Source organism: Marmota marmota, unplaced genomic scaffold (assembly GCF_001458135.2).
Source record: "Marmota marmota marmota unplaced genomic scaffold, marMar, whole genome shotgun sequence".
NCBI lineage: Eukaryota > Metazoa > Chordata > Mammalia > Rodentia > Sciuridae > Marmota > Marmota marmota.
In genome coordinates, this window is record NW_026000185.1 from 7,627,721 (window position 1) to 7,654,106 (window position 26,386).

The window sequence follows — 26,386 nt, forward strand, 5'->3', positions numbered from 1 at the left end:
CGCACGCAAGGGCTCTGAGGGCGGACCCGAGACGCAAGGCGTGTTGTGACGCCGGCCTCGCGCTTGTGCGGGCCGTGCGTTGCCTCCGATTGGCGGAACGACAGCCAATAGGGTCAACGACCTAGTTGTGATTGGCCGCGGCCGTGTTGACGGATGCGTGAGAAGAAAACGCTGCCTCAGCGTCGCGTCGCGCGCGAACCCCAGCTAGGACCTGCAAGGTTAGGAGCTCAGAGCTGGTGGTCACTTTCCTTCACCGTAGTGATGAAGGAACGTTTTTGAAACTCCAGTATCTACCAAAGTGGGGCTTAAAAAACGAACGGTCCCTCGCGTACGTGCGCACTCCACGCCTCTCGGAATTCCACCCGTTCTCCGGAGCGGACACTGCTATTGCTGCGTACGCTTTCGACGGCACCGTCTGTCTGCAGGCCAGGCGCCGCTGGGGTGCGCACGGCCCCAGGCTCCTGGAGGCGTCGCGCGGCACTGACGTACTGGATGCGCGCCACAGGCGGGAACGGCGTGGGCCATGGGCTGTCGCGGGGAAGCGCTGGCCCCGCGCCCTTCCTTCTGAGGTGACGCAGCGGAGCCCGCAGAGAGCCGCGGAACAGCACGCTGTCTGCCCGGGGTCGGCATTGACCCAATTGCCCCCTCCATCCCAGAGCGGCCGCAGCTGGCTAGCGCTGTGCCTCCGGGACTGTGGTGCCGCCGCCGCGGGGAGGTGCGCCGAGTGCTGCCGACCGCCTTCGGCTCTTTCCGCCACTCGCGCGCTTCGGGCGGCCTCGGTGGGGAGTAGCTCTTCCTCTGACGCTTCCGCCTCCCAGGCGCGGCGTTGTCCTGACAACGCGGACGGCGCAGAGGCTACGGTCAGGTAAGCGGGCCGGGCCTGAGTCGAGGTGGGCCTGCCGAGGCCCATCCGCACCCTACCCCGCGACCCCGTGGAAACTGGAGAGCCTTGGCACGGACTGTCACCTCCGGGCACGGTCCCAGGGCCCTAGCTGGCCATGCGTTATGGTGTGGGTCGCTCTGGACCAACGCGGTGGGGAGTGGGCAGTGCCATCCGCGTAGACAGGAGTGCAGGAACGCAAAAGCTTCTTGCGCTTTGGCAACCGTCGGGCGTCCTAAAAAGGTCCCTGTGGTCTGAGTAGACGGCATTGTATCAAACTCCTGCGTGACTTTTTCAATATGTCCTTTAGACGCAGCCAGTGACCCTGAGCTCCCCTACAGGGTGACAGTGTAAGGGTGCCCACGGTGCGTGCCCTTGAAAGTCGACGCAAGCCCATCCTAGCTCTCCTTGCACAGTGGTACCCAGGAATAATGCTTCTCTTGCTTTGTTACCACGTGACCCTTGGCGGATTCTTGCCCAAAAGTTGGTGTAATGGAGTCCTCAGGCCCTTGAAGACGGACCCTGTAGCTGAGGAGAGTCAATTGGTTACAATAAGTGACTTGTTTCTCCTTTGGCCCAAAGTTATGCATTTGCTAATTATATATCTTAGATACTGGGAGCTACTTTTAGTCAATAAGTGTAAGTACTTGTTTCGAACTGAGGTGGTTAATAGGTTGCAATTAAGTAACTGTTGTTAGCATCTGCCTCCTTGAGTTTACCTTAGTAACTTTTAAAATTATACAGTTAATCCTTATGCTAAAAGCTTGTTAAAATGATGATGCAGGCCTCAGTGCTGGCTGGCTTTCATTCTTTCATTTTTTTCTTTGATGACCACAAGTGTTTTCCTTTTCCATCATATCGTGGTCACTCCAGGTTCAGTTCTTTACTTCTAATTTTGTATTTTTTCTCTATCAGAAATCTCTTCCAAGTAAAATTGCCTGCATCAGTCCAAAGGAGCATTTTTTAAGTTGCCAAATGTCTTTAAGATTACATGTTTGCTTCCCTTTCATAATTCTATAGTTGTTCTTAGTTAATTTTTCCCCCTTGTAGGTTTCAGCCCAGCCAGATCTGTGTTTCATCATGGCCCTCTACTTTGACCACCGAATCAAAGCCCCAGAAGCAGTTGGGTCCCCTTCCCACATCAGTTGGCACCCTGTTCATCCGATCTTGGGGGTCGCCTCCCTGAGTACAACCTCAGGGGGCGTTGTGGATATCTATCTGGAACAGGTGAGCAATCAAAAGCAACAATTCTGATTTTAGTAGATCCTGCCTTATTTTTCTTTTATTTTTGAATACACTTGTATGTGTGACTACACGAGCGCTGTTCTAGCTTTATCCTTATCAGTTCTCCCTGAGGTCTAGATTCATAAGATTATAAATACCCTAGTATGTGGCAGTTCATTTACCCCTGCCACTTAGGTTTGGTGATGTATTTAGGAAAACTTAAGACTACTTCAATTCATGGCTATGGGCCTCTAGCATTGTCTTGACTCCTGACCACTCATAAGCTTCCTCTTTGACTCTTTATCTAGCTGTTTGAAACCATAGTAGTTTCCTGTGGCTGTCATAACAAATAACCACAAACTGATTGACGTAAAACGCTAGAAGCTGGGCATAGTGATGCAAACTTATAATCCCAGCAACTCGTGAGGCTCAGGCAGAAGGATCAAAAGTTCAAAGCCAGTCTAAGCAACTTACTAAGTTGTCTTTAAATTTAAAAAAAAAGTGGGGCGGGGGCAGAGGGGCATCTTGGGGCTATGGCTCAGTGATTAAGCATCCCTGGGTTCAAACCTTGGTACAAAAAAACCAATAGAAATTCTTTCTTGCTCTCTGGAAGCCAAAAGTCTAAAATCAAGGTGTTGGCAGGGTTGTGCTTTCTGAAATCTGTTCCATGTCCTTGCCTTGGCTTCTGTTGTTGCCGGAAGTCTATGGTGTCCCTTAGCTTTTAGACACATCTCTCTAGTTTCTCCTGCTGGTGTCATATGGCCTTCTACTCAATGTGTTATTTATCTTCTCTTATTACTTTATTTTAACCCAGGCCCTTGTGCAAACTGGATAAGTACTCTACCACTGAGTTACATCCCCAGTCCCGCTTCTCCTCGTGAAAGGACACCAGTCATATTTGATTAGGGCCCACCCAGTGACTTCATCTTAATTTGCTGACATCTGCAGAGATCATATTTCCAAAAAGGGCACATCAAAGATACTAGGGGTTAGATCTCAAATCTGTCTTTTAAGGCACACAATTCAACAATAATGAAACTTGTACAAGTTCTAAACTCTTAGAACGCCCACCACCACTTTCAGTACACAACACACTTCCTACATCACAAAGAAAATTGAGTTTCCCTCCCACGCATTCCCCAGCCTTCTACAGGTTCTCTCACCACTGTAACTTCACCCAGCTACCATCACCAGTGACTTCTGTGCAACACCCTCTGAGTGTTTGGGGTGTTCACCCAGCTTATGCATGCCCATGAAGCCTTCTAAGAAACAGGCCAGAGAACATGGGGCTTTCTTCCAAAGCTGCCTCAGTGGACTTTGCTCTTTTTCCTTTTCCCAGCAGTGCCATTCCCCAGAGCTTATTCAAGGCCTGGTCCTATCTGTCTTCCTCCTCCTGTGATCTTGGCCTCCCTGGTTGCTTCAGTTTCCATCTCAGTGGGTGACTTGCAAACACCTCTCCTGTACAGAAGGCCTCTCAAGCTGTTGATGGAGATAGAAGTCAACTTCTTTCATGCATCTCTTGGGTGTTTTAAAAAGAAACCTAAACCTCCACAAATCCAAAACTTAACTGAAATTTTCTTGTACCCCTACTTTTTTCTGCCTCACATCTCCCTGCAAAAGCTGACTGTTGGCACCTATGAAATATACCTGTCCTGGTCCTGATGCCCAGAACAGAGACTTGGAAAAGACTTGCCATTTCCCACCTCCCTGCCTTGTAATTTGATACCCGATTCTTCCAGTTTTACCCCCAGATCCTCTGACACATCTGTGGTTTCTCACTCCGTTGACTCTTCCCTCATCCAAGCTCCTGTCCCCTCTTTCCTGAAGAGCAGTACAACTCTCTCAACTCAAGCTGCTGAGTCCTCATGGGCCTACCCCACTATGTTCCCCCATGGTGGAATTGTAAGCCATCACTCCTCACTTCTACCTCCCCACCCTGCTTCACTCTTAAGATAAGCATGGAATTCCCTTATCTCGCTCCAGTGCCCCCAAGGCCAAGGCTCCATCTGAATCTCACATCACACTCTTCCATACTCCAAAACCTGCCAAAGTCTGCAACATTCCAGCACTGCACCCACTGCTATTTGCATTGCAGAACTTCACTTATTCTTCTGCTCAGTTAAGGTGTTGATACTTAAGATGGTAGTGACTTGGTGGCCTCATCTTCAAGGCATGTGCACACCCACCCAGCTCCTCTAAAGCTTGCACCATCTTTCCTGAGCCCCTCCACACACACAGGAAGCTTTACAAGGGCCACACCTGCTTTACTGGTCAGTCTATCCCTGGTGCCAAGTATATATTGTAATTTTTCTTGAAAAATAAATATGGCTAAGTTCCTAAGTGATTATAACAATTTTAGATGAGATTTTTAGATTTAGAAAATTCAAATGTATTATTGCAAAACTAGTTCATAAAGTATACTTCTAGTGTTTCCAAGTGGCACAAGAAAAATTTTAGAATCTCAAAAGAAAAATTTATTGGGCTGTGACCAGTTCATATTCATACATTTCAGGTGTAACTGGAGATTACTGGTAAGCCTAGCAGAACTGAGAATATACATATTTATACCCTACACTTCTTAGAAAATAAAAAAATAAGGATATAAGATGTACATTCCTTTAACTGTCAAAGCAGTGACCTTATTACATGTCATGGAGCCTTTGGGAGAACCATTGTACTCTTGGGAGAATGAGAGTAAACATGGTACATCACTGCTAGTACTATTCCCAAAACACCCTTGACCTCTCAGGTACTAGTGTCTGAAATTTGCTCACGAATCTTGAGGAAATAGCCCTGACCTGCCCATTTTTGGAGGTAGTATTATTGGAAGCCAGTCTTTATCAGGGAGTGCTTGCTAGCATCAGGCAACACTGTGAATTTGCAGCCACACTCCTTGATTAGCTCACCATTGTGTCACAATGCTGGTTATCTTCTGCTGGATTAGCTCAGCCAGAGGCAAGGTAACAGTTTCTTAATAGATCTTTTAATTGATATCATTGCTATGAATCAGGCAGAAATTCCTGAAGTAACTGCCACTATCCACAATATGGAATTTTACCTCTTCCCCTACATAGGGTGAGCATGTGCCAGACACTCACGTTGAGAGGTCCTTCCAGGTCACTTCCCTGTGCTGGCACCCAACGCGGCCAATTCTGGCTATTGGCTGGGAAACTGGAGAAGTGACTGTGTTTAACAAGCAGGACAAGGAGCAGCATGCAGTGCCCCCAACACACACTGCAGATATCACCATTCTCAGGTGGAGCACCAGTGGGAGCTGCCTTGTGTCTGGGGACAGGGTAAGTGCATAGTCGTCTACATCCCTCACTATACTCTTACAGACGTGGCGAAGGATAGTAAAAGACCAAATTATTTGAAGTATAATTCCCTAAATTCAACTGATATTGTTGGATGTAATTGGAAGTTTTATTTTATATTTGAAGCAAGGCTTGAAATTTTCATTCTTTAGATCTCGTTCTATGGCAAAGGTATGTCTGTAATGTTTTAAATGAACTTCAGAAAATTGTATTCATACAGATGGAGTGAATGTCCCAGATACTGTCACTTTTATGATACTCAGGAGTCCCTTATTTCCAAGGACATGCTCCTCAGTTACCCAGGAGTCCCTAGTCCTGCTCACGTAGCTTAGATACAGGTGCTCTAGGTGTTGGCATGCAACAATTTTTTTTTTCCCCAAAGCTGCAGCCTGGAAATCCAAAATGCTGTGATTCTAATCATGTTTAGGAACCTGGTCACACTGTCAGTCAGGAGATTATTACACTAATAAAGAAAAGTCTCTAGCCAAGTGCAGTGCCACATGCCTGAATCCCTGTTACTCAGGAGACTGAGGCAAGAGGATCACAAATTTGAGGTCAGCCTGGACAACTTGGCGACACCCTGTCTTAAAATTTAAAAGAGCCAGAAGTGTAACTCAGTGGTAGAGGAATTGCCCGGCATGCACAAGACTCTGGGTTCAGTCCCTTGGACCACAAAAATAGAGCATGAGAGAAAGATCTGTAAAGTCAGTTATGGGAAGATTACATGAAGAACAGAGCAGATGAGCATCTTGGAAGATGCTACATGGGATGCGTCAAGCACCTTGGTGCTCCGCTCTGTGGAGGGGGCTTTGTGCAGGAGAAGGAGCATTTTTGTTTCTCTCCTTTCTTGCATTGTTTCCTCGCTGTGCAAGCATTATTCTTTTGACTTTTTTTGTTTGTTTTGTTTTTTAATATTTATTTTTTAGGTGTAGATGGACACAACACAATGCCTTTATTTTTATGTGGTGCTGAGGATTGAATCTGGGTCCCGCCCGTGCTAGGCGAGCGCTCTACCACTGAGCTACAATCCCAGCCCATAACATTTTTTTTTTTAAGAATTATTAACAAGGGCTGTGGCTGTGGCTCAGTAGTAGAGCGCTTGCTTAGCATGTGCGAGGCACTCAGTTTGATCCTAAGCACCACATATAAATAAATAAATGTATTATGTTTATCTACAATTTAAAAAAATTATAGATGAACCCAGTAGTCTTTTTCTTTTTCTTAAAACTATCAGTCAAGAATAATCACTTTGATAATAGGTACTGTTCATATTATTTGTATACTCATGTTACACACTGTTTTAGATCTTGCAGAGCTTAAGCTGCTTTTAAAGCTGACTTGATTTGAAAATCCTGTTCTTTCTACAATAAAGGTGATGTCAGCCAGCATTTGGCGATGTTGGAGTTGGTACTGATTGAAAGGAGGGTGGGGAGAAGAGTTGGCACCTGTTAGAATATCTACTTGCCTTGAGCTGGAAAACCCCTTGGGGGGGTGCTGGGCATTGAAGTGAAAGTGCAAATGGAGTACCTCCATTTGGCAGAGCTTGGCTTGAACCCTCCAGGTACCACATCCACCTGGACAAATTCTGATTGTCGTCTCCTTGCACACTTAGACTTGTCTAGCATCTGCCTGTGCCATTGATCTGATAATTGATAATTTCAAAATTGAACATACATCATACCTCACCAGATCTTGGTTTCTAATGCCATTCTCAATAAAAGAAGTGAGGGATTTTTGGAGAAATGACTAATTCTAGGGCTGGAACAGGAAAATGAACCCAGAGAATCTTGGAGTGCCAGAAAGTCAAGAAGTACTTCTAACCGCTCCATGATAGGACCTGTCAAAGGGACACAGGACCCAACTGGAAAAGCTCCTAGTGGTTAAATCTAGACCAGTTTGAGCAAAAAATAAGCAATCCAAAGTAGGAAAATATCCTTGAGTCCATGCTGATGTAGATTTGTGATTAAATGGTAGAGCAGAAACAAACCACATGTTGAAGAATCCCAAATAATTTGTGGAGACACTCTGCCTTAAGAAGGCAAAACATGGCTCTCCACCCCTTGAGTGAGGGCTGCATGAGGTGGACATACCACCTCCCCCAGGCTGCTGAGGTTAGCTCCCATGGTTATGAGCCCTGTTGACTGTGTGTGATATGAGGGCACTCCCCCAAAACCCACAGCCCCCATCTAGTCATAGGGAAACCTAAGACGGATCCCAGCAGAGGGGCATCCTATGCCATACCTGAATGACAGGATCATCAACCAGCAAGGAATGTCTGAGAAACTCACTCCAAGAGGAGGTATGAGGACCAAACATTATGGGATCCTAGGCGAGCTTTAAAAAAAAAAGCAATAGGGAAAGCTGCGGAGATCTAAAGTATGGGTGTTAGTTGATAGCAACATAATGGTATTTATTCATTAATTCTGTGAAATGTGCTATACTAATAATAGGGGTGTCTGGATGTCATATGTGGGGATTTTTTACATTATCTGTGTGGTCTTGGAATAACTCAATCTACTCAAATTGTTTGTTGTAAAAACTGAACATATTTCAGTTGGTAGCTCTAGAATGAGTCAGGAGAAGATGCAGAGAAAAGTTTCTGCTTCTTTAAACACTTGAATAGTTTGAAATTTTCATGGAGCCCATACAGTAGTTTTGTAATTTCTTTGGGTAAGGAACTTGCCTGTGTTCTGCTCTGCCATTTGCCTTCTGCTGGTCACTGTTCAAGACAGTTTTGTTCACGTGCTGTTGGCCTTTTGCAGCTTGGTGTCCTGCTCCTCTGGAGGTTGGATCAAAGGGGTCGAGTACAAGGCACGCCCCTGCTGAAGCACGAATATGGAAAGCACCTCACTCATTGCATTTTCCAGCTCCCCCCACCCGGCGAGTAAGTGTGAGGCTCCTACTAGACCTTGTCTTCCTCCTGGGTGAGTGTGTGGCTCCTGACCCTGAGTGCCTGTTACTGCAGGATTCCTGATCACCCTGTTATGTCTGCCTTTAGGGACCTGGTTCAGTTGGCAAAGGCAGCAGTGAGTGGCGATGAGAAAGCCTTGGACATGTTTAACTGGAGAAAAAGCGGCTTTGGAAGTTTCCTGAAGATGGGGTCTCAAGAGGGCCTATCGTTCTTTGTCAGTCTGATGGATGGTGAGAAACTGCAATTGTAATTCTAGGATTCAATGTTTTAGGGGTGTCTGGCAAGGATTGTAAGCTGATGGTGGTACTTTGGGGTGAAATAATAAAAGCTGGGCACACCTGTATTGGGGTGCTGCATTGCACCAGTTGATTCTCTGAGAACACTGTGCTCTCTTCTGGCAGAGATGAGACAAGCTTAATTTGTGTTGAAGGGTTTTCATAAGCTTTTAATCAACAGTTTCTGCACAGCACCAGAGGCATTGGTTTTGAAAATACTATTGTGGTTTTTAAATGCTGTCTGTTATTCAGTCTACATAGTTACCAAGCACCTTGATAGGAGCTAGAGTGAGGCCTGAGCAGAACAGGGCTGGGCTTTGCTTCTGTCTGGCAGCCACAGCCAGCCCTCATGGGTGGTCAGTGTTAAGCACCATCTATTGATTCCAATACAACTCCTCCTCAGTGTGAGCAAGGATATAGCCATCCCAGCCAAGACTGAAGCCTAAAGGGGAGTCTGAGAGTCACACCTGGCTGTACTGTTTCTCTTGTTGGAAGAGGCCCAGGAGATGAGAGATACACAGGTTGACTGACTTGAGGGGGAGGGAACATATTAATTAATTTCACCAAATAGCCTGACCATGATGTGAATAAAAGGGCACGTGGCTGTGGACAGGACTGTGGGGTTTGTAAACTTAGAAGGTAAAGAGATGGAGCTGATGGAGAGGGGGAAATCAAAGAAGTCTTAGAAGGGACATCTGAGTGGGCACAGCACAGTGAGATGGCAGGGAGGGGATACCTGAGGGGGTGCATAAGGGTAAGGGTCCCTCAGGAAGAAGAGTCTAGAAGTGGAGTGGGACAAGGCACATCAAGGGAAATATATGCTGGTCACTTGGAAGCGGAAGCCTGCCAAGCCCAGAAGGAGCCTATCTCTGGAGGGATGCAGATTCCCACCTGTCCACCAGGAGCTGTGGTATTCTATGGACCTCTACTTCCCTGTATGGCAGATAGTAATTACATTAATTTTTATCTCATGATTACCTGTAAAAGTGCATAATATCAAACCTACCATACACGTGTTTCTCAATACTAGTCATTGTTACCATTAGCCTAGATGACCTTGAACTCTTTAGTGCAGTGAGAACCCAAGTCATCTATTTGGAGTGAGGTAAGAGACCAGGAGGATAAGAAATGCTCTCAGCAAAAATGAGCCAGAGAGCCCTGTGTGCTCTCAAGGGACCTCTCACACCAAGCTCAGATACCCAAGAGGGAACAGAGGAGAAGAGGCACATGGATAAGCTGGCCAGTGTTGGTACAGCAGCCATGGCAGGGCCAGAGCAGGGGAAGTCCAGGTTGGGGAAAAGGGGGCACTGTGGTTTAGCTGACAGAAAGAATTGAGGAGGATGAGACCAGCGCCCAGTAAGACAGCAGACAGCACATCAGCAGTGCGGGCCTGGAAGGACAGGGAGAAGGGTCGTCATTTAGGGCCTTGGTTTAGAAGATGCAGGTGCTTCTCAAGATAGTGAACAAGATGATAAAAGATTTAGGAGCCTGCAGAATCAGAGGGATCAGCAATGCAGATGCTAAAAATACCCCAAGAGAGTGGTGAAGAAGATTGACAGCCCAGCTCAAGCAGACCTGATTCAGCAGAGGACCAAGGACAGTCCTGATCTAGATAGACCTGAACCAGTAGTACGGAGACTTTCTGAGATGGTAGCCACAAGATTATGTACAAATGCTTAATTTTTAAATTCTTATATTGAAGTTGTTTTATTTTGAAATATTCTTAAGTAGATAGAAATGGCTGCTCATGAGTGTCGTGGAAACAGACTTATCAGAAGTCCCAGCATAGTGACTCACCTCTGTCCCTAGGGACAGTTCACTACGTGGATGAGAAAGGCAAGACCTCCCAGGTGGCATCCACAGACAGCTCCATCCAGATGCTGTTCTACATTGAGAAGAGGGAGGCACTGGCAGTGGTCACAGAGAACCTTCTGTTGTTCCTGTTCATGGTGACACCTGAGGGCGAAGCTAATGAGGTGATGAAGGTAGGTAGGAGAGCCGGGTCCAGGGGCACCTGACTGCCTGCCATGTTGAGGAGCTGGGGGCTGGATTCTCCTGCCTACTCTGCCCTTTCTTTCTTGGTTAGCAAGACTGAAACAGCTGTCATCTTGGTTCCGGGGCAGCTAAACTATTTCATGTCACTTTTTATCATCATAGGACAGTTTGCACTTTGGTGAGGGAAATGGAAGGTTTTCTGATACTTCTGGGCATATGTGGGGACGGTTGCGGGAGCCCAGGCTATGCCCTTCTTTTTTTGTTGTTCCCCTGGTACCAGGGATTGAACCCAGGGGTGCTTAACCACTGAGCCATGTCCCCTGCTCTATTATATATTTTATTTAGAGACAGGGTCTCTCTGAGTTGCTTAGGACCTTGCTAAGTTGCTGAGGCTGCCTTCGAACTTACAATCCTCCTGCCTCAGCCTCCTGAGCCACTGGGATTACAGTGTAGCCACTGTGCCAGGCCAGGCTGCCCCTCTGAAGTGGTTAACTCAAAGCCCATGGACTTCAGGTATGGCAAGAATAATACCACTCACCTTGTAGCACCTCATTCAACTTCTACAACAGTTAGGTGGGACATGGGATATTGCCCCCATTTTCCATCCATGTCCAGGAAAAGAGCTTTGAGGAGACTTGCTCAATGTCTGAAAGACCAGATGGTTATCACCTGGTATATGTGGACTGTGCTCTATACCACAGTCTTTCACATCTGTGGTTTGCCCAGGCGTTGGTTTACCCAATGTGTGTGTGTTACTTGGGGAGAAGTATTTTTATGTGGTTCCTGAAAGACACCATTGTATCCATGAAGGACAGAGCATGGGATGCTAGCTCTGGAGTCATCCCTGCAGGCAAAGGTAGCAGCTTTCATGTGCTTCTGTATAAGGTTGCTCAACCACCAAGTGCAGCTCACTGAGGGTGCTGTTGCCTACCATCCTCCTGGTAGTTTGTTGACTTAGACTGTAGAAACTCATCCTCCTTGGATAACACTGAACTCTAAACATATTCCTGTAGATTACAGAGTTAATTATTTTGTAAGTCAATCTGAGTTTGGTCATGCTGTAACAGCAGCTGAGAATGTGGTTACTAAGCCATGTGGATGTGGGGTCTTAGTCAGCCAGGGCCACCCTAACATCCAACCACAAATTTTATGGCCTAATGTCAGATATTTCTCATTTGTAGTCTAGGCCAGTTCTGGGTTGGAAGTCCCAGATCAAGGATGTAGTCAACTCATGTCCTGGTGAGGGCTGTCTACCTGGCTTGCAGACAGCCCTCTCTTACTTGACCCTCACATGGAGGCAGGGCAGAGCAGGGTAGAGAGCATGTTGGAGGTTAGGGTGAGCACCACAGTCCTATTAGATGAGGCCCCGATTGCCCCACCCACCCTAAGGTGTCCAACATTAATGCTTCCTCAAGGCTCTGTCTGCAGATAGATGCACATTGGTGTTTAGGGCTCCAGCACGTGAACTTTAGGGAGAGAGAATTCAGTCTGTAGCACCTGGCTTCAGGTACTCTGCTCAGCTACTGAACTGGCTGGCAGGCCCTGAACAAGTTTGTCTCTGCAAAATGGGGATAGTAAGACTAGCCAGGAAGGTGTGGTTGAGACTCAGCAGGGAACACCCAGCTCAACTTGATAATCACTTGGTAAGAGATTCCTGCCATGCAGCATGCATTAGGTGGCCATCATTTCACAGATGAGTCATTGTTTGATTTAGCCTCTCCATACTAAAAACCAAAGATACCTCTCAGTTGTCATCATTTGCCCTGTGTTTCCTCTACTGAGTGAATCTCCGTGAAATCACTGAAGACCAGATTCTAACCTAACAGGGTCTCAGCAGGAGCCATGTGCTTTTCTCGGGTTGCTTTTTTTCTTGTACAGGTGAAGCTAAGTGGGAAAAGGGGTCGCCAGGCAGACATCGCTTTGATTGAGGGCAGTCTTCTCGTGACAGCCACAGGGGAAGCAGTTCTCAGGTGAGAGCTTGTCTTTTCTGCGCACACTTCTGGAAAATCCTGTCAGGAACAGACTTTTAAGTAGACTTTTCCTGGAGAGAAGAATACATAAAGAAAATTTAGCTGGGCACAATCATGCACGCCTAATAATCCCAGCAACTCGGGAGGATGAGATAGGAAGATTGCAAATTCAAATCCAGCTTCTGCAACAGCGAGGCACTTGCAATGTAGTGAGACCCTGTATCTAAATAAGATATATAAAAAGAGCTAGGGATGTTGCTCAGTGGTTAAGCACCCCTGGGTTCAATTCCTAGTACCAAAAAGAAAGAAAATATACATGTTATAGTGGCCCCAGAAGTCCCCACCAGCCATCACTGTTCTCCCTGCAGTTTCCACCCTAGTAGGTAGTACAGCCCCAATGTCTGCCCCTGCTCAGATGTTTGGATTTTGTTGTTTGTTTGAACCAGGGGTGCTTAACCACTGAGCCACATCCCTAGCCCTTTTTTAATTTTTATTTTGAGACAGGGTCTCACTAAGTTGCTCAGGGCATCACTAATTATTTTGTTTTATTGAGTCAGGATCTCATTGTGTGGCCCAGGCTAATCTTCAACTCCTGGGTTCAAGCAGTCCTCCTGCCTCGGCCCTGTCTTACTTAACTTTGCATAAATGGAATTATGCATTTTTGGTCTCCTTTGTCTTTCCATTTTAACCAACATGATGTTCAGAGCCTTTCTCGTGTTGCCACATGTAGTTGGGGTTCTGTGTTCTTTTTGCGCTAATGTCATACACTAACAAATTGCTCTCTTTAATTATAAACAGAGTGTAAGATAGTCCTAAAAGTAACATTAGCTCTCTATACCAGAGTCTGAAGAGTGCATCTCTTTCCTGATCTTAAGTGTTCTGCACAGGTTCAGCAGCCCTGAGAGCAGAGGCAGAAGCTACTAACAAGGCCCCTCTATGGGCTATCTTATTTCTATTGTAGATTCTGGGACTTGGAACGAGGAGAGAATTACATACTGTGTCCAGAGGAGAAGTTTGGCTTTGAAAAAGGAGAGAATATAAATTGTGTATGTTACTGTAAAGCCAAAGGTGAGGCTTCCTGGAAGAAATAGAACAGCTCCCAACATGATGCTCAGTCTGCAAGCTAATTATGGTGAAATTCAGGGGGCTATTCACAGAATAGTAAACCAGTCCTAAATATCATCAGTCAAGGATCAGCAAGTGACAAACTGACTGCATGCACGTGTTCCCTCCTGAGCCCCATGAGACAGGACTGTGTGTGCGCACACACACACACAGAAGGGATGGGAGGTGAGCCACGGTGACGTTTGGTCCATGCCTTCTGGTGCTCACCAGTGTTGGAGCAAAGAGTCTGGGAGCCACTGGACCCAGGGAGAGGCTGATGCCTCAGAGAAGAGGGTTGGAATCTGGAATGCTTCTCAGTTAGCATTCACCTTATTCTCACTTGTAGGTCTTCTGGCAGCTGGTACTGATAAAGGGCGAGTAGCCATGTGGAGAAAAGTACCAGGCTCCTGGAGCAGTCGAGGGGTAGAGGGCAAGGACATGTGGACCCTTCAAACCCCTACTGAGCTTGAGGGAAGCATCACACAGATAAAGGTAAGCTCTGCAGGAGGATTTTATGCACTTATTCTCTGCTGCACAAAAATGGAGGGAGCAATCAGCTTTGAACCTAGTTTCATCAGTTACATGAGTTAAAACTACATAAATATAGCAATAACAAAAAAAATTTAAAGAGCTTTTGGATTTCAGAATTGCAGATAAGAGATTGTGGACCTATGTTTATACCTATCCACCTATCCTTCTGTCTTTACGTACATATATACCTATATGTTAAAAAGAGCTTTACTGAAACATAATTTGCATAATCAAATTATTTTTAGTATATTCACAGAGTTCTGCAGCCATCACAATGAATCTTAAAACATTTTATCACCCTAAAAAGAAACTCATGTACACTGCCTGTTTCCCTTTCTTCCAGCCCTAGTAATAGACTTTTTTTTTTTTTTTTTTGGTGGTGGTGGTGCTGCTGCTGGAGATTAAATCCAGGGTCTCAGCCCTATTTATTTTGAGATAAGGTCCCACTAAGTTGCCCATGCTGGCTTTGAACTTTGTGATCCTCCTGCCTTGGCCTCCTGAGTAGCTGGAATTATAGGCATGGCCACCACACCTGGCAAGTGATCCACTTTCTGTCTCTGGGTTTTCCTCTTTGGGACAGTACTTCAAAGTGGAATCATATAACATGAGGTCTCTTGTGACTGGTTTTGCTCACTGAGCACCAGGCTTTCCAGGTTCATCTGCACTGAATCAGGCGTCGGTACTCCCTCCCTTTAGTGCCGAGTAGTACTGTGCTGTGTGGATGGGCCAGCTTAGCTTTTCATCAGCTTGTGGGCACTGGGGGCTGCTATAAGTAATGCTGCTGTGAATGTCTGCATGGCTTTCATTTCTTATGGGCATTTGTTTCTTTTTTAAAATCACCATTGTTCATTTGGTGTTCTCTGTTTGCTAAGATGTGATCCTTGCACCTTCTTGTTCTTCACAGGCATGACTCATGGCAGCACATGTATTGTGGCAACTACTTTGCAATCTTCCCAAGCCCAACATCTGAACCACTCGCGGCTCTTTTTTTCCTTATATATGAGTTATATTCTTTTCTTCAGTGGTTCTTAATTTTTTGTTGAAAACTAAACATTTTAGATAGATTTGAAAGCTTAATATGAAGTTAGGAAACTGACATTTCACATCACCAGAGGAAAGGTGAAATTCTTATCAATTCATAGAAAATAAATATCCCTATGTCATAATCAGAAAAGCAAATTTCTAAAGATGCCCTGCTACACAGAAGTGGAGACACAAGCTAAGTTTTTTTTTTTTTTTTTTTTAATATTTATTTTTTAGTTGTAGTTGGACACAATACCTTTATGTGGTGCTGAGGATCAAACCCAGGGCTTTGCACGTGCTAGATGAGCGTTATACCACTGAGCCACAACCCCAGCCCCTTAAGTTATTTAAAGAATAAGAAAAGGTTCTTGGAAAATGGTTTGCAGATCCTTGTATGGAATGTTTATATGTTCCTCTGGTGTATCTCTGCTTTATTCACACATCTGTTCTTTTTCTTCTAACACGGGACTGAAGTGGGGCTCCAGGAAGAACCTGCTGGCAGTGAATAATGTCAGCTCTGTGGCAATCCTCAGTGAGCAGGCCATGTCATCGCACTTCCATCAGCAAGTGGCTGCCATTCAAGTCTCTCCAACCTCAGTCAATGTGTCTTTCTTGTCCACTGGGGCAACACACAGCCTGCGCACAGACATGCACATCAGTGGAGTGTTCGCCACCAAGGTGACTGCTGAGATTGACCCACAGTGTCTGTCATGAGGGGTCTTCAGTGTAGACGAAAAATGTGCTCAGTTGTTGGGGTAATCAGGATAGCGAGGATCCTGGATGGCAGCTTGGACTATCCCCAATTCCATCCTGGATTATCTTATTTCCTGAATCTTCATGTTCATCATTTAAGAAAAAAGTAAAAACTCAGGTATTTTCCATAACATGAAAGTCAGTTCTAAGCCATGTATGTGGAGGATTCAGTGAACTGATGATAGCCTGACAGCCTGGCACCCTCAGCGATAGAGGAGGAGGAAGAAGAGGCAAGGCTTGGGGAAGTGTCAGCAGCATCCACACCTTCGTCCCCTGACCTTTGCTTTTGGATACCCACATTCTCTTTAGGATGCTGTGGCTGTCTGGAATGGAAAGCAGGTGGTGATCTTTGCGCCTTCTGGAGCCGTGTTACGGAATGCAGGTGGGAATCCTCACATACCCACAGAGGGGACCACCACCTAAAGAGAGGGAAGTGGTCAGGGCTGACATGGTGGTTGACAAGAACCCATGTCAGCTCTTAAACCTGTGCCTGTGTTTCTGAAGCCAGTGCTGCAGGCCATCAGGATGTGCTCTCTCAGTTTGCCATCCTTCTACATCATGCTTCCCTTCATCCTGCTGACCTCTGGGCTCTCTTAACTCAGGAGACTTGTCATTATGCTGTCCTAGGGGTGGTTACCTCCTGCTTCTCTGGGAACGTTCCCTGCTCCCTCATGTGTTTCCTTGATTTCAGGGGCCTTCCTGTGTGAGTCCCCAGTGGTCTCCATGTATGAGGACAGTGTTTATATAGTGGAGCCAAACCAAGTTCACACTATTCTTTGTCTCCCCCAACACTTTGTTGCCTAAATTTCTCTGGCATTTTTCACGTTATTACTTAGATAATTCACTGGCCTTCTCCCCTTTTCTCTGCGGACTCCCGAAAAATGAAGATGAGTTCCTCACCCCCGTTATACCCCACACAGCAGATACTGAGGTCTTTCTAGTTTTGAGGTGTCATTGTCTCCCTGACCAAACAAGTAGCTTGTTATTAGCACCAGACTAGAACATGTGGCTTCCAGAGTTCCACCTGCATGACCACTGAGCTGTGCTGCTAGGAGAATGTCCAGCTGTGAGTCCCCATGGCAGGCCCGGTTCCTCAGGAGCTGTCAGTCTCTATGCTCAGAGCCTTGGCTCCCTTGTTGTTGTTGTAGTTGGACACAAGACCTTTATTTTATTTATTTTTATGTGGTGCTGAGGATCGAAACCAGGGCCCCACACATGCTAGGTGACTGCTCTACTACTGAGCCATACAATTCTAGCCCCCTCAGCTCCCATTTTTTTAAATTCTTTTTTCCCTTTTTATATATTGTTTATTTATTTTGCTGACTTTCTTTTAATTTTTATTTTAATTTTTTTCTCATATTTTTGTTTCCATTTTTTATTCCTTTTTCATTTTGGCTTCTTTTGGCTCATGTGCAAGATCAGATAATGGGTTGCTCATGATCGGCTATAAGGGCCGAGACGCTTAGGGGCTCTTTGTGAGATGCTTTTTCAGCTCTGTGGAAGTCTGGGACAGTGGGCTGCTATTGTTCTGATACTCATCCTTGATTTCAGGGGCCTTCCTGTGTGAGTCCCCAGTGGTCGCCATGTATGAGGACAGCGTTTATACAGTGGAGCCAAATCGAGTTCAGGTTCGGACCTGGCAGGTAGGTAGCTGCTACTTAAAAAGTGGACTGTGGTTGTGAAGATAGACACTGTCTCGGGAGCCCAAGCCTGGTGTTGACCTCACCTGGCTTTGTTCATGTCTCTCTACTGGGTAAAGAAGAAACGGGTCCTGAAACAGCTGCTGCACCTATGATTGCTGTGACCTCTGAAATCGGAGGACAGGGCAAGACTTTGTTGAACCTAGAAAGCCATGGGTAGGAAGTAGGAGGAAACACTTCTTGGGCTTAGCGAGCTTCCCAGAGGCTGAGTAGCCTTCAGTTCAGGATGTGATATCTGCTGTGTCTTAGGGTAGGCCATGTGGGAGTGAAGTCTGCCTGCAGAGTCACAGGCCTCCAGCACACCATCTTTTTCCTGTTTGTCAGTGTGAAGCCAGATACCCATGCCCTGTCCACATCCCAGATGTTTGTTGGAACCTGGGACTGACATGCTGTTAGCTTCCTGCGGCCGCTATAACAAATTACCACAACTGGGTAGCTTAAAACAACAGAAATATATTCTCTCACAGCTCTGGGAGCCAGAAGTCTGAAATTCAAGTGTCAGCAGGGCAGGTTCCTTTGTGGGAGGGGGGTTAGGTCTCTTCCTGCTTCTGGTGGTACTGGTGATCTTTGCTGTTCCTTGAGTTGTGGAATTCCTCACTCCGTCTTGTCTTTATATGCCTGCTCCCTTCATCATCTGTGTCTCCTCTTCTGAGTCTTATAAAACAGTCTCCCTGGGGATGTAGCTCAGTGGTAGAGCATGCACTTGGCCTGCAGGAGGGCCTGGGTTCAGTCCCCAGGAACCCCCAGAAAACTTGTCACTGGGTTTATGGCCCACCCTAAGCTAGAATGATCTCATTTCAGAATCCTGGGCTTAATCACATCTGCAAAGACCCTTTTCCCAAATAAGATCATATCCAGGGGCTGGGGTTGTGGCTCAAGGTAGAGCACTTGCCTAGCATGTGTGAGGCCCTGGGTTCGATCCTCAGCACCACATAAAAATAAATAAATAAAGGTATTGTGTCCAACAACAACAAAAAAATAAATAAGTGGATGAATAAGTAAATAAAGCAATCATATCCACTGACTTGAGCAGACATACCTTTTGGGGATGCCATAGTTAAATCCACTGTATGTAGCAACATTCTGTGATTGTGGAGAGCCTTGGCCACAGCCCTGTTTTAGCCATATGGTTTTTATCCAGCTTTGAGCTCTTTCTTGGAACTCAGTGATTACTTAGGGCTGCCACATCTGTGACCTCACACCTCAATTTCTGCTCATGCAGGCCTCTTTAATGGAGTTGTCATTTTTAGTTGGTGGTCAAGAAGTAAACAAGATGGTGATAAGAAAGCCAAAGCCAGAAGAAACAAGGACTACCATGGTGGGAGTGAGACTCAGAGGACCAGGGTCTGTCTATATAAAAGGCACTCCACAGAACACCAGGCCTGCTCAGGCAGGATTGTGGCATGTTCTCCAAAATTCAGGGATGGTGAAAGTGACTTTCTAAAAATATAGATGATGTGAAATCATTTCCCAGCCCCAAACCCTGCAGAGTCTTTTGCTTCACTTAGAGTAAAATCTGACTTCCCTGGACCTGCAGTAATGCTGCCCACAAAGCTACTGTTCACCCTCCAAGCAGGCCGCTCCCACCATTGCTCTCTCCTGCCTACTGTGTGGGTCTGAGATACCAACCCCATGCTCTACTTCAGTATGTCTCATCTTTCCTGGAATGCCACCCTGGGCTCTCCAAATAGCTAGCCCCTTCCTTCCTGTCTTTGCCTCCTTTAAAACATCACCCCAGACAAGACTTGTATCTCTTAAAACACTTGATTGAATTATGAGGTAGACATAGAAGAGCTTTGTACTCAGCTCAGTAATTTCCACAAATGGAATGTACCCAAGATATGACTAGCATCCTGGTGGAGCTCCTTCCTCTCCCAGCGTCCCCACCCAAGGGAATCACGCACATGACACTAACAGTGTAACAAGTATCACTGAGGCTTTAGCACAGCACTTTCTACAGACAAGGCTCCCAGACCAACCCACAGAGATAGAATCCACCCTCACCTGCGTACTTTCTGCATCCTGCACTTGCCCTCAGGTGCTTCTTAGCCGAAATTCCTCCTGTCAACTTGACTACTCTGTCTCACCTATAGCTGTAGGCACCAGGGCTTTCTTGGAAGGGCCCCATCTTTCCCCTGTAAAACTCAATTGAGCATAGTGCTGGGTACATGAATTGCTGTAGGTAATATTGAGTGACAGAGGAAATGCCACTGCCTCAGCTCCTCCTCTTTTCCTTAGGGGACTGTCAAACAACTCCTGCTGTTCTCTGAAACAGAGGGAAACCCGTGCCTCCTGGACATCTGTGGGAATTTCCTGGTTGTAGGGACAGACTCCGCTCACTTTAAAAGCTTTGATCTTTCCCGAAGGTACAGTTTTTTTCCTGAATCAAAGTGTTACATTTTTTGAGTTAAGAGACAATATGGTAAGTAGAAAATGGAATAGATGCCAGAAATCTCAAGTTCTTATTTCAACATTAACATACCACTGTGTGTGTGTGTGTGTGTTGTCAGGGATTGAACTCAGACCCTTGCATGTATTGGGCAAGCACTCTACCTCTACTGCTGAGCTATACCCCCAGGCCTTCATCTCACTTTTTTTTTTATATGATTTTTTGGTACCAGGAACTGAGCCCAGGAGTGCTTTGCCACTGAACCACATCCCCAGCTCTTTTTATTTATTTTGAGACAGAGTCTCACTAAGTTGCTGAGACTGGCTTTGAAATTGTGATCCTCCTGCCTTGGTCTCCTGAGCCACAGAGATACAGGTGTGTGCTACCACACTCAGCTCCACCTCACTTTTTGATATGCCATGTGTCTGGCCTGAATTCTTAATCTTCACATGGTAAAGTAAAGTATGGACATGTTCTGGTGTGAAGCATTCCTGTGTGACAGGTACATGATACTTCATTTGTCAGAACTGTAGGACTTCGTGCCCAAGTGTGAACCTTAGCACAGGGAAAAAATAAAAACCATTGAAACATTGGGCGATCCCAGAACAGAATAGAGAAGGTGCTTTCTGCTCAGTCCAGGTGTGTTCAGATGTTTGAAACTACCTCAGTGAAGGGAGTGGGAAAAGGTGCTGCCCCAGTGAGCCTGGATGTGGACAAAGACCTTAATTCAAGGGCAGGAGGAACATGCAGAACACTGCTCTCTGGTTGAGAGGTCTCTCCCTCGACAGACGCAGAAGACTGCTGCTGTTGCTCACATAGATGGAACTTAACCTAATGTGAAATAAGTGGATGATGGATTATAAGAACCGAGGTTCTGTCTGATGAAAGTGGGCAGGAGCCAGAATGATCCATGGGATGGTGGTTTAGGCATGAAGATGTCAGGATAAGCCCATGGTTTACTTAACATGGATGTAAGTACCACCTAAGCTGACAGTCGCGGATATGTCTCTGCACTCATTGGTGCACACATGTTTCTGTGCTGTCAGTTGACTGGGCCTAGAAGCAGCAACACCCCAGTAGCAACAAGCATAACTACTACCCAGATCTTGATTTCTAACACCTTCTACAATAAAAGGAACCAGGGCTCTGGAGAAATAGCTGATTCTAGGTCTGGGGCAAAAAAATAAGATGAATTGTACCATCTTATACCAGAAAGTAAGGAACTGCTAGAAACAAAATAAATAAAGAAGATCTCACAATGACAGGGGTAGGTCAGAGACAGGAACCAACTGAAAGGGCCCAATAGGCAAAGTTGAAACAATTTTTTTTTAAATATTTATTTTTTATTTGGACACAATACTTTTATTTATTTATTTATTGCACCCAGGACCTCTCACGTGCTACGCTAGGCAAGCACTCTACCACTGAGCCACAACCCCAGCCCAAAGTTGAAACAATATGAGCAACAAAATAATAAAGTTCATACTGATGTGAATGACGAAGTCAGTCATCAATGGGGAGAAGAGACAAACATTCCTTACTAAAGAATTGATGGAACCACTCACCACTCCTTCAGACTGGGCTGCACTGAGTTCTGTCCAGAGAGCACAGCGTAGAAAGGGAGGCACTTCACAGTAGAGAAACCTGACATCCGAGGTCCATACCAAGAGATGGCCTGGATGTGGTGCAAGGAGCAGGCACCTCACCTCTGGTTTTCCTCCAAAAGCTCACAACACCACTCCAATAGAGAGATCCCAGTAGAGGAGCATCCTACCCCACACCTGTGTGGAACTGCACAGCTGTCAGGCTCATCACAACCCAGCCAAGAAGAGCCTGAGGAGACATGATGTATCAGATGGGTTCAGAATGGACTCCTGGGACAAAAAAAACATTAGGGGAAACAAGGAAAGGTGAATAAAGTGGAAAAAGGCATAAGCTATGCTGTATACCTAGTACTATGATATTGGCAGCAAGCTAGATATAGCTGAAGGCCTCTGGCAGGGAGCTGGTCCCAGATAGCTATAGGATAATTGGCCCATTGTGCCACAGGAGGTCCCCAAGGCCTGAGTGAAGGGAAAGCATGAGGTGCAGAGCAGCATTCTTAGGAGCTACTTGTGTGTGAGCAGAGGAGGGGCACCAAGAACATGGATTTGTATTTGATTGTAACAGTATATGCAGTTTTAGTTGGGCCCGTTGGCACATACCAGTAATCCCGGTTCCTTGAGATGCTGGGTCAGGAGGAGCTCAAGTTTGAGGCCAGCCTGGGCAACATAATGAGACCCTATTTCAAAAAAAAAAAGAAATAACCAATAGATGAAGTTTAAAAGCTCACTGCATTCTGAGCTTGACTTGTGCCGTGTGCACATGTGGCAGCAGGGTGAGAAGCAGTGAGTTGCCAAGCAGAACTCACCCCAAGCTGAGGCCTAAGACAAAGAAACAGGCCCTTTCTATGATCTACCCATGACAGGGATCTCTGACTTGCACTAGATTCTCCCTTTTTTCTTACAGAGAGGCAAAGGCATACTGCAGCTGCAAAAACCTGGCCGAAGTGATCCCTGGGGTGGGGGCCATCGCTTCTCTCAGGTGCAACGCCAGCGGGAACAAGATCAGTATCCTCCTCAGCAAGGTGAGGCTCACATCCCTGCTGGTGACCCTACCATGCCTCATGGGTCTCAGTGTCCACTGGGACCTCTCCTGCAGGGTCCCATCCTCCCATGCCCTCCATTTCTTACTGCACACCTGCCTGCCCACTTTCGATCTTTTCCTGCCTTTTTTTTTTTTTTTTAATTTTTTTATTTTTTAGTTTTCAGGTGGACACAACATCTTTGTTTTTTTTTTTTTTTGTATGTGGTACTGAGGATCGAACCCGGGCCACACACATGCCAGGCGAGCGCACTACCGCTTGAGCCACATCCCCAGCCCCTTTTCCTGCCTTTCTATTTCATCAGAAATAATTGTTTCTACAGAGAGCCCTTCACCCCTTCTCTGTTTTGCATGTTTTCCTCACTCAATGACTAAGTTCTCATTGGCACACGAAGGGATAATAAGGACTGTTGCAGATGAGCCTTTAAAGCATCTTACTTGGTGAAGTAGGATGTGGTATGAAGAAGGGATCTGCCTCCACCAGCCCTGCTCCTGTGTTCATTCAGGGGTTAATTGCTGGCTGCCCTCAGTGGGGCAGGAACTGAGCAAGTTACTGAAATACAAGGACTCAGCCTCCCCTGTGGGTATGCAGACAAAAGTTACCATGGAGTTTTCATACTGTGGCGACTATGAGGAGGTGGGTTGTGTCAACAGCCCTGAGCAGCTTGAGGAGGTGTCAGTAGAACCAAGATAGGAGCCATCAGAGGTGAAAGCACAGCAGGCAGAGTGTGGCCTCCCCAAAGGGCAGCCTCAATGGTGAAAGGAACAGCAAGGCTTGTGTGGTCACCTGGCCAATGTTGGCTTTGGTGCAGAGAGAAGCATGGCGTCAGTGTTGAGGGTAGTTTTAAACAGTGGATTAAGAGAGGCAAGGCAGTTGCAAAGGTTCCCCTGGCATCCATCACCAATGTCCTAGAGGGACTGGCCATGAAATGGGAGTGGTAGCCACTGGGCTTGGTAACCTGTTGTCCTGTTTGGGAGGACAGCTGCTGTTGAGATATCTCCCCCGTTTCCAACCCACATAGCATTTGGGGGAGAAGGCGGGCATGTCAAGTTGTGGGGCAGGATAGGTAGGTTTGTTAAGTTAAGGGCAAGGATTGAAGTCATGTCCAGTGGTGGAGGGGGCAGAGAAGTGGGCCTGTCTGGTTGTGGGCGGGGAGGTTATGTGTCGGGTTGGGGGCAGCATATGTACAGTTCCATACCTACTGGCAGCAAACTTGGATCTCAAGAGAGGGCTGGCTGGAGATGAGGATAAAGGGACAGGCATTGGCTTGTGCCCAAAGGAGATGCTTCAGGAGGAAATGAAGCAGGTGCTGCTAGCCCCCAAGAACCCAATTGGGCCTTGAGAAAACCACATAAATGGGTTTGGCCAGGGAAGTGGGCTGCTGAGTGCAAGGTGGCAGCTTAGGGCCCAGAGGAGGTAGACCATTCCCATCTTTCCTTCAGCAGCTGGGCAGTGCTGAGTTGTGCATGCCAGGAAATGAAAGCAGAGGCCAGGGACCTTGTGTGCAATCTAGTACCACTGGAGGCCCTTGAGGCTCCAGAGAGGCCGTGGTACTGAGTAGGGACAGTGCACAGGGACTGCTTGCTCCAAAGGGGCAGAAATGAGGTTGCAGGTGAAGCTGAGGGAGGTTTGTACTGCTTTGAAGATTCTTAAAACAGAGAGGAAGGTCCTTGGGGAAGGGGGATAGAAGAGGGCAGAGTGGAGCAGGGGCTGGCCCTTGCTGTCTCTGCATCTCTTCAACAATGCTCGTCCTTGTAACAAAAGCAAGAAATGAGTATAAAGCCTAACCTCAACTAGAACAGCAGAACTGGCAGTGAAGGGCGGCATCCCCAGTCCCACAGGCACCCATGGCAGCCAACATGGCCAGGATAGAGCCTTCTCATGGTCCTGGGGAGAGAGGGAGGCAGGATGAGAGGGGCCCCAGACCCATGGCATTGAGCATGAGAGCTGTGTTGCAGGTGCTTTCCCCTCAGTGCTTTCACTTTATTTATTGCATTTATGAAGATGTTGAGAAACTGATGTTTCTTTTCTTTTTTTTTTTTTTTTTAAGAGCTCAGCAGTCCTAATCCATATTTTACCACCACCACTTCTTGAGCAGGACTTCCATTTCTTTTTTTTTTTTTTTTTTNCTGGCTCAGCCCAAATTTTAGTTTATGTTATAGTTACCAACTCACACCATTTGGTAAGGTAATTAACCCAGTTTTATTTAGAAATGATTGGCAAATAAAATTTTTATATTTTTAAGTTATATAACACAATGTTTTCATATTTGTATATATGGTGAAATGATTCCCACAATCAAGTTAATTACCATACCAATCACCTAACATGTATTGAGAATATTTGAGATCTGCTCTCTTAACAAATTTTAGGTGTAAAATACATATTGGGGTTTTTTTTATTTATTTTTTTTATTATTAGTTGTTCAAAACATTACAAAGCTCTTGACATATCATATTTCATACATTTGATTCAAGCAGGGCAGCAGAATACAACAGACACTAGTATGGCAGTATGTAAAAAAGTGGATGTGTAACTGATGTGAATCTGTAATATGTATACAGGGTAAAAATGGGAGTTCATAATCTGCTAGAAACTGATGTTTCTATGTAGTCAAACCTATTAATGGTTCCAGTTTGAGATTTCTTCTCTGGCTCTTAAGATTGAACCCAGGAGTGTATTTTGTTTTTTGTTTTGAGACAGGATCTTGTTAAGTTGCTTACGGCCTCCACAAATTGCTGAAGCTGGCCTTGAACTTGCATTCCTCCTACTTCAGCATCCCAAACTGCTGGGATTACAGGCATGTGCCACCACACCTGGCTCCCTGGTCCTGTTATTGATGATTCTGATATGAGTCCCTTATCTGAAGAGCAGCCCAGCACGTGTTGAACCAAGATTCATTCCCACAGCCCTTACTTTGATAGCTTGGCTAGGTCCAGGGAAGAAAGAATGTGAGAAAGAAGTGCAAGAGATGGAGGCATCATGAGCTTATGGAGTGAGGCCAGCTGAAGAAAAACAGGGAGACTAGAACCTCAGGACAGTCTCCAGGAAGACGACAGCCTCTGCCCCGAGGACAGCTGCGTGTTGGTGCAGTCCACAGAAGCAGGTGCAGAAGAGCTCCTCACCCAGAATCACCCAAGGCAGCCATGTCAGAACCTCTGGGTGGAAGCCAGGATCCGCTCTGTGCTCTGTCACCTCCACAGGCATTTAGGAGTGCTTTCAACAGGAAAGGCAGTGTTCTAGATACAGTTTTCAGGGTACATGAAGGATCTTCAGAAAAGACTGCCACTGCTAACGCTTCTGGGGTTTAGATCAGTATTTGCCCACTGTTTTCCTCCATAGTTGAAGATGGAGGAGGGTCTCTAAAAAGCTGAGGTATAATTCACATAACACAAAATGAGCAATTTAAATTGAACTGTTCAGTGGCACTGAGTACATTCACATTGTACAGATTCCACTTCTGTCTAGTTCTAAAATGTCTTCATCAATCCAAATGCCATAGCAGCTGGGCATGGTGGTGCAGTTGTGCATGGCTGGAGCAGGAGGATCATAAGTTCAAGGCCAGCCTCAGCAACTTAGCAAGACTCTGTCTCAAAATAAAAAGAGCTGGAATGTAGCTTAGTGGTAAATCATCCTTGAGTTCAATACCCAGCACCAGGAAGAAAGGAAGGGA

General features: G+C 46.1%; 2 protein-coding genes across 12 annotated transcripts in view; one reads left to right on the plus strand and one right to left on the minus strand.

Moving 5' to 3' along the window:
- Nucleotides 1-910, minus strand: part of Cramp1 (cramped chromatin regulator homolog 1) — a 54,773-nt gene extending 53,863 nt beyond the window's left edge. Inside the window, exon 1 of the mRNA XM_048790062.1 lies at nt 319-910. Within this exon, the coding sequence (XP_048646019.1) occupies nt 319-910 (592 nt within the window). The remainder of the gene's footprint in view (nt 1-318) is intronic.
- Nucleotides 396-26,386, plus strand: part of Ift140 (intraflagellar transport 140) — a 74,887-nt gene continuing 48,896 nt past the window's right edge. For 7 of the 11 annotated variants that reach the window (XM_048789391.1, XM_048789397.1, XM_048789400.1 and 4 more), the window contains exons 1-14: nt 396-782; nt 1,931-2,107; nt 5,179-5,400; nt 8,181-8,302; nt 8,417-8,559; nt 10,414-10,589; nt 12,478-12,569; nt 13,531-13,637; nt 14,020-14,165; nt 15,702-15,905; nt 16,290-16,362; nt 17,532-17,623; nt 19,919-20,046; nt 22,557-22,695. In XM_048789391.1, coding sequence (XP_048645348.1) covers nt 1,961-2,107; nt 5,179-5,400; nt 8,181-8,302; nt 8,417-8,559; nt 10,414-10,589; nt 12,478-12,569; nt 13,531-13,637; nt 14,020-14,165; nt 15,702-15,905; nt 16,290-16,362; nt 17,532-17,623; nt 19,919-20,046; nt 22,557-22,695 — 1,791 coding nt within the window. In that variant the 5' untranslated portion in view covers nt 396-782; nt 1,931-1,960. Of the gene's footprint in view, nt 866-1,930; nt 2,108-5,178; nt 5,401-8,180; nt 8,303-8,416; nt 8,560-10,413; nt 10,590-12,477; nt 12,570-13,530; nt 13,638-14,019; nt 14,166-15,701; nt 15,906-16,289; nt 16,363-17,531; nt 17,624-19,918; nt 20,047-22,556; nt 22,696-26,386 lie in introns of all 11 variants that reach the window. The other 4 variants (XM_048789392.1, XM_048789393.1, XM_048789394.1 and 1 more) reach the window with 4 other exon arrangements.